The following is a 12,009-nucleotide window of genomic DNA, read 5'->3' on the forward strand; positions in this document are numbered from 1 at the left end:
CTGTAAAATCGTCAGTGAGTGGAACTATGGACAACCAGAGAGTATGTGCCTTGCTGTGAACAAACATATGTAAGTAAACTGCTGTTAACATATATATATATAATAGATAGCTTATGTTTAATAACTGTACTGTCGAGAAGCTGTGAGAAAGGAAAACAATAAACAGGTTGTTTCAAAACCAGCTGCATACTTAGACAGTATATTGGGGCATTAAATACAGACGCTGCATATTCTCCTGGGCTGAGGTGAGGTGACTCTGAATGCTGTTTAGGTTGGCACTGGTAGCTCAGTTGCTTTTGAAACACAAAAAATGATAATAAATGGTTCCATCTCATAAAATGAGGCTATGTAAACATTCTCAGTACCATTCTAATAGTCTGTTGAGGAAGTTAGGATTGTGGGGATCTCTGTTAAAACTGACAGCCAACCTCAACGTTGTTAAAAAAAAATTGCTTATTTACATAGTTGTAGGTGAATTTGTGCAGTAAGACCTCAAAAAGACATTTAAAATTTTCCAGACTTAAGTTCAAATATAGGCTTTTTTGCTTATTCTGGGGTTTCCCAGCCCCTGAAAAACACAACTCACTTGCAGGCATAACAGGGCAAGCATGCTGATCAGTAAACATACCTAACCACACACTTGTAAACATATGAGTACTGTCTTTGAAAACAGCATCCATGCCCACAAGCTCACACAGGGCACAGGTGGCAAGGCAGGTGCGTACCGTGTTTCTAACATGCATCAAACATTCTTTTCTAGGACTCAGTCAAGGATGAAGTTCAAGAATGAAAATGCTGGTATAGAACTGCTTCTTGCTCACATGAACATTGAAGACTTCATTCAAGAGGCAGATCATTTTTATTGTGTTTGCAAGGAAGTTGAATCAGAGGTGTCATTTGAAGAAAGTTTCTCTGAAGACGACATGGATGAGAATGAGCAGACATCTGAGACGGTGGCATCACATGATTTGATCTCACGGATGAAAAATCACGGAAAGGTCCGTTATGGGACACCGTCTGAACTACTGGACTTTGTGAATATGGTCTCAAATGCACCATCCTCCTCTCTCTCAGAGGTGCGTAAAGAAATGGGTGTCCTGCTGAACAAGGTAAGCTCTAATGGCAGTTCATTTGATTCACTAAAAAAACAGTTAGGCAAAGATTACAATAATACATGCAGTTGCAATGTACAGTCCATAACTGCATTATTTAAGAAAATTTAGTTAGAACCTCTCAAATTCCTTGTCTGCTCTGTTTATTTGTGCACACCATTATACCCAAGTTTGGACATTGTTGGATAAGTAAGAGCAAATTATATTTGTATATAATACTGTACATTTGTACTGGATTCACCCTGGATTTGTGTCAAGTTGTGTCATAAGTTACCTCATCTCATGTATGTCTTGCTTTGTTCATGCAGACAGACATGATCATTAAGGAGGGGCATTATCGTATTGACTTGGACGTACTTCTGTTTCCATGGAAACTGACCTATAAGCCCCCCGGCCCTGGACATGTTCCCAAAGGCTCATTTGGGAAGGTCCATCTGGCCCAGGACATTAAAACTCGAAAGCGAATGGCATGCAAACTGGTAAGTCTGCAAATGCAACTGTGTGGCAAAGGTAGTTGTTTTTACTCCCCTTTGAAGCTTAAACGGACATAACTTCCCTTCTTGGAATTTGTGTTCTTTCACGAGTAAGGCAAAAACATTTTTGTACTGTCTGTTCAAAATAATATGTTGAAAACCTCAGGGAATTAAAAAAAACAAAAACAAAACATAACCCCATAACATATACTGTATACACAAAGGGATTGATCACAGTCTGTTCAATTTTGTGCTATAGAGAGCCAGTACTAAATAAGGACTTAAAAAAAAAGACACCAAAGCCACATGATACTGAATGTGTGTTTCATCATATGATCTTGCAAAAATCATATGCATCAGCATGTGCTGTTCTTGTGAATCCATAAGTATTAAAATAATGGCCCAAAAAAGAGACATACTTCCTGTAGAAACTATACCAGCAACGAGAGAATGTTTTGAAAAGAGGAACAGTTCATTTTGAGAAAGAACCCGATTTCTCTTTAATGCTCAGAGGGTCAGTGTGCAGCTGCAGTGTAATAACAGAAAATTAGAATGTCTGTAACGTATACAGGAAACCTGACAGGAACGCCCCTGTGGAAACATGCTGCCCACAGAGATGAAGTCTTAGCTATGTGAAAGAGCACTGATGTCTAGTGGGAGAAGACATTTCAGACTTGTGGTCAATTTGACAGGGTCTTGTGGAATATATAAAAAATAACATTCACACTCTCAATGTGGCCTTTGGTGTTTTGGTCTAATATTATAAAATTGGATGGGTGGATTGTTGGGTAATATGGTTAATAGTCTTGTCATTCTTGTAATATTGTGAAAATGTATATGGGGAAATGCATTCATAGATCATAGCTTAAATTTATTTGCACTCCAAAAGTCTGGTGGAAACACAGAAACTGATGACAGTCTGCACCCTTAGTGACACTGCACTGACCTGAGTTGTAACAATGTTGTGGATGTGTTTTTTTACTTGAGTTTGATTCCGCCTTTTGCGCCAATTTGTAATTTGACTTTTTATAATCAAAATTGTGTTGTTGATGGCAATGCTTTTCTGATCAAATACTTTCCATAGATTATTTTCTGTTAATGCCTGTAGATGGGCGATTGATTGATTGTCTTTTTATGCATAAGTGTAATAAACAAGCTCAGTTTATGGTGCACATCCATAGTGTAACAGATTTACAAGGCAAATGATTTGATGATCTGTTTGAATAATGTTTTGCACTTTCTCTCCAGATTGCTTTAGAGCATTTCAAGCCTGCAGATGTGGAAATCCAAGCCCAGTTCCGGCATGAGAATATAGCAGAGCTCTATGGGGCACTGCTGTGGAAGAAAACTGTGCACTTGTTCATGGAAGCAGGGGAAGGTGGCTCGGTTCTGGAGAAGCTGGAGAGCTGCGGCCCAATGAGAGAGTTTGAGATCATCTGGGTCACTCAGCAAGTTCTACGCGGCTTGGAATTCTTGCATTCTCGCAACATCATACACCATGACATCAAACGTATGTGTTTCCATGGCATTGCATTACATCATAAGGTTCATTGGAACTGTACTATGCAATACATTGCCATGTCCCCCAGAATAATTGTATTCATATACTGGATAGAATATTAAACTTACAACTAAACTTCATTCTAAAAGATAATCAGTTTTTGATATAGGGGTGAATTTTAAATAATTAAAAAAAGGAACATCTGGTATACCTTTTATAGAAATATTTCCTTAAATTACAACAATAGTGTAAAGGTAACAGAGTTTAAAAAGTTCTGCATAACAGGAATTTACCCATAATGGATTTTAGATTTACATCACTGCAGTTACCTGCCAAAGACATTGTTTTTGTTCATTACATCAGCTACTTAAAATTGGAACAGTTCAAAACATTGCTGAAGGTCAAAAGCAGTTCAGGACTTTTTGCATTGCAACCACAAGCACTTTAAAACAACATACAGGCATGCCAGAAATCACAGCTATTTCACCTGTGAATGCAACAAAGGTGCTCTGTAGGTAAATCAGATAATGTGTGTGTGGTCAGGGAGGTACCTTTTTTGAAAGAGCTTAAAACTAGGCCATTGGGAGGAAGTAGCAGTGTTGTTTGATTGACACAGGATTGGCCACAGGCTAGAGAAGTGTTTTTTTTTTTTTTTTGTCCATCAGCGCTTGGGAGCATGACTTAATCTAATGTGGTGAAGTTGTAGCCAACAACATTCTGGTGGTGTGTAGTCATACTCAAGACCCAATCAGAACGTAGTGCTGTGGCTTATGACCTCTCAGGCATCTGGAATTTCCAGTCAGGAAATAGAAAAGGAAGAAGACGCGATTACTCACATGTATTAATTTACATGGCTTTGGTCAGAAGACTGTCAGTTATGCTGTCAAAATTAGTCAGACTGAGAGGGGTAAAAGAAAGAAAGAAATTGTGACATGATTCAGTGTGCTGAGTGACCAATCACAATAGCCTGCTTTGTGGTTTTGAGTGCTGGCTTCTTGATGTTTGATTTGGAGAGAAAACTTGTTATTGCAGTTTGAGCGAAATATGAGGGGAGTTCAAGAAAGAGGGTTTTGAGAATTCTGTTGATCTATTTTTAAAACATTCATTCAACCATGCAAGCCATCCCATGGGTAATGTCCTCACCCTAATTCAAGAAAGCAACATCTTGGTGCTTGTCTTGCAATGCACATATCAAGAAGATAACTGAACACTTTGAACTTTATTATTGCCTTAAAATGTAATGTTTTTGCACTTTTTCAGAAATAGTTGAAATGTGGTTACAATATCTCAAAGATAGGGCTGGGCGATAAAACGATATCGATATATATCACGATAAAGAAAATACATGATAAGCTTTTGAGTAATTTTCTATATTTACTGCCTGCCACTAAAACACAAGCAGTTCGGCTTTCTCAGGCTGCGTTTCCACTGTGGCGGATGAAATGACGCTCGGCTTTATAGGAATGAATTGAAAACGCTCTTAGCTCCGCTCACAATGCACCAGTGGTAACGTAGGGTCAGACTGGATGAACTTGCTAATGCTAGCTGCCTTGCTAATGATTAGGCTACATCGGACACCGGATTGATTCCATCTTTACCGCAAGACTTCATGACAACGGTTGCGCCCTCTCATCGTGTCTAGTGAAGAGCGCGACAGAACAACAGTGATGTGGACAACAGCTCTGATCTTTCTGTGCTGTAATTTTGAATATTGTTCTCTAGAATATTGTGCCCTGTCCCGTTCCGCACGCGTTGCCTCTTTCCCCTGCATGTGTGTAGACATGAAGCGTCACATGAGTTAACGTGGTTTCAAAGCAACTTTTAGACCAAACCGTTTTTCCCTTCTAAATGTATCTTTATTAATCAGCATGTTACGAGCCTTTAATAATAAACAAATTGATTTCTGTTCTAATTTTGTGAAACTTAATTATATGTCTGGAATGGGTAAGGAAAGACTAAAATTACTAGTTGGTAGACTAGTCTCTCACTTTAATGAAAATATACAAATGTTTTTTAAATAAAAAAAAAAAAAAGGTTTTCTAAATGTTCTCTCGGTACACCCCATAACCCACATTCAGCATCATTCCACAGTCACAAGGGCTTCTATGCCCCATACTTGGGTATCTGAATCTAAAGAAATATATACAATATTTCATTTTAAGTCAAGTCAAGTGGTTTTTATTATAATGTAAAAATATTCCAACAAATACTGGACTGCTGTCACTATGCTTCAGAACAAACAGATGATCTTTTAACATTCATTTTCAATTGATAAACGGTAAAAGACGGTAAAATTGGTAAAAGATCCCGCAGACCCCACTGCTTTGGCCATCTCTGGACCCCCTGTGTAGTTTTGTAGAGACTATTTATTTGAAATAAAAAAAAGAAAGTGCAATGTGTAAATGTATATCGTGATAAATATCGATATATCGAACAATATGAAAAAGATTATCTTGATAACAATTTTGTCCATATCGCCCAGCCCTACTCAAAGATTATTAAATATTTATGAATGCGTCTTCAGCTTTGATACAGTATGTCTAAGACACATAATTTTATCCCGGCAGCTAGTAATATTGTGCTGATGTCTGCCAAAGCTGTGCTGGTGGACTTTGGGCTTACAGTTCAGATGAAGGATGACATATATGTTCCCAGGGACCTGCGTGGCACAGAGGTGAGTGTGTATTAATTTATTTTGCACTCATTGACTTTTCTATACTATGTCTACTTGCATTTACTGATTGTGCATGTAGCTGATGTCACAACAATGCACAAATACTGTCTTATAGTCACATGCACCACACTGCACATTTATTTAAATGATAATTCTGAAATGCTGGAGGGAGATACATAAAGCTATTAATGATGCAAACAGACAAAAACTTTTTCCTTCTCATATCTCACTTTCTGTCCCCTAACAAACTCTGGGAAAATCCCAAGAGAACTCATGCAAACATGCATGCTAGTATCCTTTAGTGATTACTTTTTGCCCCATTTGGAAAGTACAGCATGTTATGTTGAACAGCACAATTTCCCCACATACCGTAGAATAATAAAGTGGTTTACTGTGGGCCAGTGCAGTGAGTGGCACCTCCTCCCAAGATAGAAAAAAGATACTACAATAACTCCATTTAGAGTGACTGATGAAATTTGTATTTATTTGCAATATTGTATTATCATGGGTATTCTGTACAACATAATCCATGTATGCTTTTAGACACACACAACATGGTCAAAAAAATTGACCACCTTCTGATTAACGTGTTTGGCTAGTCTCTTAAATTCCAGTCACGACAATTCTTAATGTTATGTCATACAGTGGCAATCTAGAAAAGTGTGTTATTACCAACATTGCAGCAAAAGTTTGGTGAGGGCCCTTTTCAATTCCAGCATGACAATGCACCTGTGCACAAAGCAAGGTCCATTAAAATTATTTACTGTGTTTGGTGTGGAAAAAACTTGACTGGCCTGCAGAAAGCCCAGAACTGAACCCCAAGGAACACCATTGGGATGAAAGCCAGGCCATCAGTACCTGTAAGATGCTATACTAATTCTTGAATGGGACCAAATGTAGTGGAAGACCTTCCCGGAAGTGCAGAAGTTGTTAGGGAGGACCAGCTTCCCATTAATAGCAATGATTTTGAAATGCTCACTTAAAATTCTCATCACACACATATGGGTGTGGTTGTTGGGAGTCCACATGTATTTTGGCCATATAGTATATAGTATCAACATGCACTCCTCTGCACACGTGGTCTCTGAAATTGTAATTGTTTTGTCCATTTGTACAGATGTACATGAGTCCAGAGTTGGTTCTGTGTCGAGGCCACAACACAAAGACTGACATCTACAGTCTGGGAACCACAATCATACACATGCTGAGTGGCAGCCCTCCGTGGGTTAGGAGGTACCCCCGAACAGCCTACCCCTCATACCTCTATATAGTGAGTGTGTTTTCTCTAGTTTATTATGGTTTATTGGACTAATTATTGTATGCGTTGTATCTGCAAAAGTATAGGGAGTGTCCCCGACTATACATTAACCACAGAGCAAAACCCAGACATGCCGGCTTATGTCATAGCTTGAAAAGCTGTTTTTAGTGTAGCATGTCTCATGCATGTCTTTCAGTTGTTCCGTTTAAACTGCTCTAAAGGAAAGAGGCGTAGCTTGTGATGGCAAGTTCTCCTTTCCATTACGAGCAATTTTCATGCTATTTAATTTTTTGCATCAGCAGCCTAAGCTTCCTGTATGTGTGTATTGTAGACTATTTAAATGTTGTTAGTTTGCATGTTTCACTTTAAGAATTGTCTTTTTAATGTAAGCAGACTGCAAGCCCTCTATTTACAAATTAGGCAACATTGAACATCTGTATTGCAAGCAAGATTGGTTTCAGTTCCCTTTTCACTGACTGCACTTCCTTTTCATATAAATGAATGCAAATTCATGCACAATGTCTCTTCTTTGCATACTGCCATTTTTATTTTTTGTGAATGCACCTGTGCCATGATTGATTTTGACATTCCTGTCTTTCTGAATGCAGATCCATAAACTGGCCCCTCCTCTAGAAGACATTCCAGAAAGCTGTAGCCCTGCAATGCGCAGGCTCCTGGAGCATGCACTTGACAGGGTACCAGCACGGAGGAGCTCTGCCAAAGAATTACTCAACGAGGAGGCCCTCCATCCATCTCGGGACGATCAGCCACGTTGTTGGAGTCTGGACTCTGCGCTGGAGGATGGCACACACCCACTTTTGCGACAGCTGAGTCAGCTTTCAGACAGCACCCAAGGTACTATATGCAACAAATTAACACATATATTCATATTCTGTCAAATTTGTTCATTTGCATGCCTTGACATCCTTTCCTGTTTTATTTTTAGACTCTTCCCTGTACATGGAGGACTCTGGACATTGTAAAAAGAAAGGATCCCTCTATATTGATCTGGGTGCCCTGGCTGGTTACTACAGTATGGTGAGGGGGCCACCAACCAGTGAATATGGCTAGTTCAGATCTGATAAACCTTCATACAAGGACCAGTGGGGTATTTTGTATAGTTTACGTTCATATAAACCGTACCAAACTCAATAGATGGATCAGATCAGTGGATCAAGTCTGGATCATTGGTGGCACTGTGGGACAATGAGTTGTGCAATTAGAGCTGGTCATCAACTGTTTGTGAGGTGATATCTTGTTTACACAGTTAGATTTCTGTGCTTTGGGAACATGAAAATAAAATTACAGCATATTGTTTAGTAAATACAAACTAAAACAAAATATGTAGTTTAATTGTTTTTAAGACCTAACTTAAATTGTAAATCACTGTAGCAGTGCTATAAGTGAATGCTTTATGTTTTCCATATTTTATATCATTTACTTATATGGGCAGGCCTTAGTGAGAGTAAACCTGTGATTTAAAATATGCCAAAATGTTCATGCAAAAACATATAATACTAAATTATTGCAGCAAATAGCTGAATTTGTTTTTTTTTTTAACATAGCAGTGCTATGTTAAATACTGTATATGTGTCTAATCCAATGAAGTACAATGACAGATGTATCTAAACGGGAATGCTTTCTGACCTACATTTGTAGGGTTAGTGTGTATGTGTGTGTGTGTGGGTGGGTGGTATACGAGGATATTTTTTTAGGTTACAAACTGGTATTTACAAGGGTATTTTGCTATAAATGTGGTTTATGAGGACTTTTTTTGTGTCCTCATAATTAAAATCGCTTAAAAACTTACTAAACGATGTTTGTTTGAAAATGTAAAAATAGTTTGTACAGTATAAAAATAATTCTGTCTATGGAGAGTCCTCTTGAGGATAGCCGCACCAATATTGTGTGTGAAATATTAATCATAATATTTGCAAGTATATCAATCTAAATCTTGGCTGTCACATACTGTATGTGATTAAATGTTTTTGTGTCATTTTTGAATGTGTTACGATTTAAAGCCTGAGTAATTTGAATATTGTAAGGTTAGCTGACTCAGATTCCATGTTAGTATGTGAGTTTAGCTACTCATTTTAGAAAAGTTTCACTGTAATGTATGTGTTGCAATCTCAGTGTGAGTGCCTTGGGTCTTTAAATATCTTTATTTGAGATACCTGGTCAACACAACAACCCTTGTCAAGATTAGAGATGCCAAAAAGCACACTACAGCAAAGACTTTAAAGGGTTCAAATTAAACTCTTTTTCAGATGGTACTGAAAAAAACACCTCAGGTTTTTATTCCCATGGAATGTGGTAATTGCAATGCAAACATGCACTTAATTTAATAGATGCTCCAGATTAACACAATGGTCTTGCAGGTAAAAAGTCTACCTTTATCAAGCATTTAAATTAAGGATTTTTTAAATTTTTTTTATTAATATTTAACTTCTTGTGTACACATATTATACACACATTCTTGTGTGTATCAAGTTGGCAAGTGTTTCTCTGTACTGCAGTTTTCATGCCTATATACAGTGCATCTATTCACAGCGCTTCACTTTTTCCACATTTTGTTATGTTACAGCCTTATTTAAGAATTTATTAAATTCATTATTTTCCTCAATTCTACAAACAATGCCCCATAATGACAATGTGAAAGAAGTTTGTTTGAAATCATTGCAAATGTATTAAAAATAAATCACATGTACATAAGTATTTACAGCCTTTGCTCAATACTTTGTTGAAGCACCTTTGACACCAATTACAGCCTCAAGTCTTTTTGTGTATTATGCTACAAGCTTGGGACACCTATTTTTGGTCAGTTTCTCCCATTCTTCTTTGCAGGACCTCTCAAGCTCCATCAGGATGGATGGGGAGCATCGGTGTACAGCCATTTTCAGATCTCTTCAGAGATGTTCAATCGGGTTCAAGTCTGGGCTCTGACTTCCATCTGGCCACTCTACCATACAGGCCTGAATGGTGGAGTGCTGCAGAGATGGTTGTTCTTCTGGAAGGTTCTCCTCTCTCCACAGAGAAATGCTGGAGCTCTGTCTGAGTGACCATTGGGTTCTTGGTCACATCCCTGACTAAGGCCCTTCTCCACAGATCGCTCAGTTCGGCTGGGCGGCCAGCTCTAGGAAGAGTCCTGGTGCTTTCAAACGTCTTCCTCCACAGATGATGGAGGCCACTGTGCTCATTAGGACCTTCAATGCTGCAGAAATTTTTCTGTACCCTTCCCCAGATCTGTGCCTCGATACAATCCTGTCTCGGAGGTCTACAGACAATTCCTTGGACTTCATGGCTTGGTTTGTGCTCTGACATGCACTGTTAACTGTGGGACCTTATATAGACAGTTGTGTGCCTTTCCAAATCATGTCCAATCAACTGAATTTACCACAGGTGGACTCCAATCAATTTGTAGAAACATTTTTGAGTATCATGGCAAAGGCTGTGAATACTTATGTACATGTGATTTTTTTTTTCAAACAAAAAGATTTCAAACAAACTTCTTTCACATTGTCATTATGGGGTATTGTTTGTAGAATTTTGAGGAAAATAATAAATTTAATCAATTTTGGAATAAAGCAGTAACAACAAAATTTGGAAAAAGTGAAGCACTGTGAATACTTTCTGGATGCACTGCATCTATATGAAAGAACTTGTTGTAATCTGTGTAAATTTGAACCTTTTATTAATTTGATAACTTGGAAAAATATGTTATGTCGTTATGCTGTCAATTGAGCTTTTATGATTCTTTTGTCAAATGTTACAATATGCATTTAAAAGTTATCATTCCAGATAAACAAGGTAAAATGACATTATGGCTGGTTTAAGCAACAAACATTTCTTCAGAAAAGTCAGTCATTCTGGAAAGACCATAAAAAGCACCTGTAAAAACAGATAGTATCACCAAAGACCAAGGTTGCTATCTGTTTGTTCTTGGGGAAAGTTATAAAATAAATGGAATAAAAATGATGATTAATGTATGATTCATCACTGTACTCTGAAAAGCATTACACAAATTATTTTGGGAAAATCTGATATCTTTTCTGCTTATCAATCTACAGTAAGCTGTGAAGTGAGGCCCAGCAGTTGTAAAATAAAATTCTTATCGCTGATAAGGATTAAAAAGGGACGTGTCATTTAGTGGGCAGGTTCAAACACTTTTTAGGGGATACATTTTGTATTCACTAAAGGTTAAATCATCTAAGTTGACATACAGAATGTAAATTATTTTCCCACAGTACTGATCTCTTTGTAAGAACTGTCATCTAATTTAACTAGGTTTGTAATTTGTATTCCAATGACAATGTTTCCTGTTAGCTCTCCCGTGATCGAAATGCAGAAGTACAACACAAAACCAATAAGGAAGTAGACATATATAGCTGACAAATATGGATGGATGCATTCAATGTCATGTATTTGAACTGAGAACTTGGCAGTGTGATACTGCAGATACTGTTGACTTTAGTTTGACAGATTGCTTGATATTTTCCTCATTTTTAAGTCGCTTTGGATAAAAGCATCTGCTAAGTGACTAAATGTAAATGTATATTTTCATATTTGCAAATATGGTATGTTTTGATTTGTACACAGAGAGTCAAACTATGAATAAAAAACATGTTCTGACCCTTTCATAATTGACTCTTACTCATGCATAAATATTTCCAGTTACAGTAATAACACTGAAAATTAATGGTCTACGTGTCTTGCTTCTGTGTCGTTAGGGAGAGCGAGAGAGCATCTCTAACTAACCTTCATCACACTGAAGACCTGGACCAGAACAATACTGCTAAACTAATTAGATACAGCAAAATTACAACACAAATAAAATGTAATTATATAACTTATTGGGAAAATCAAACACAACAACAGTGCAAAATGCAATGCTATCTGGCCCTAAAAAGAGAATACAACATGGCAGACTATCTGTACAAAAACTGAGAGCCATCAGCTGAAAGACAAGGTACAGACTCATTGGACACAACCTC

General features: G+C 37.7%; 1 protein-coding gene across 1 annotated transcript; it reads left to right on the forward strand.

Moving 5' to 3' along the window:
• The first annotated feature begins 1 nt into the window (after nt 1).
• LOC127633295 (mitogen-activated protein kinase kinase kinase 8-like) lies at nt 2-11,598 on the forward strand. Its single transcript, XM_052112307.1, has 8 exons — nt 2-69; nt 761-1,109; nt 1,421-1,591; nt 2,834-3,095; nt 5,654-5,760; nt 6,878-7,030; nt 7,627-7,873; nt 7,965-11,598. Exons 1-8 carry the CDS (start codon nt 44-46, stop codon nt 8,087-8,089), a joined length of 1,440 nt encoding a protein of 479 aa, XP_051968267.1. The 5' UTR covers nt 2-43; the 3' UTR covers nt 8,090-11,598.
• The last annotated feature ends 411 nt before the right edge of the window (nt 11,599-12,009 follow it).

This window comes from Xyrauchen texanus, chromosome 40 (assembly GCF_025860055.1).
Source record: "Xyrauchen texanus isolate HMW12.3.18 chromosome 40, RBS_HiC_50CHRs, whole genome shotgun sequence".
NCBI lineage: Eukaryota > Metazoa > Chordata > Actinopteri > Cypriniformes > Catostomidae > Xyrauchen > Xyrauchen texanus.

What these genes read in the sequence shown, in the direction of transcription:
- LOC127633295 (XM_052112307.1), top strand. Translation starts at nt 44, where the DNA reads ATGTGCCTTGCTGTGAACAAACATAT. An exon ending in CTTGCTGTGAACAAACATAT is followed by an intron (nt 70 to 760) that starts GTAAGTAAACTG and finishes ATTCTTTTCTAG; the next exon opens with GACTCAGTCAAGGATGAAGT. An exon ending in AGCGAATGGCATGCAAACTG is followed by an intron (nt 1,592 to 2,833) that starts GTAAGTCTGCAA and finishes CTTTCTCTCCAG; the next exon opens with ATTGCTTTAGAGCATTTCAA.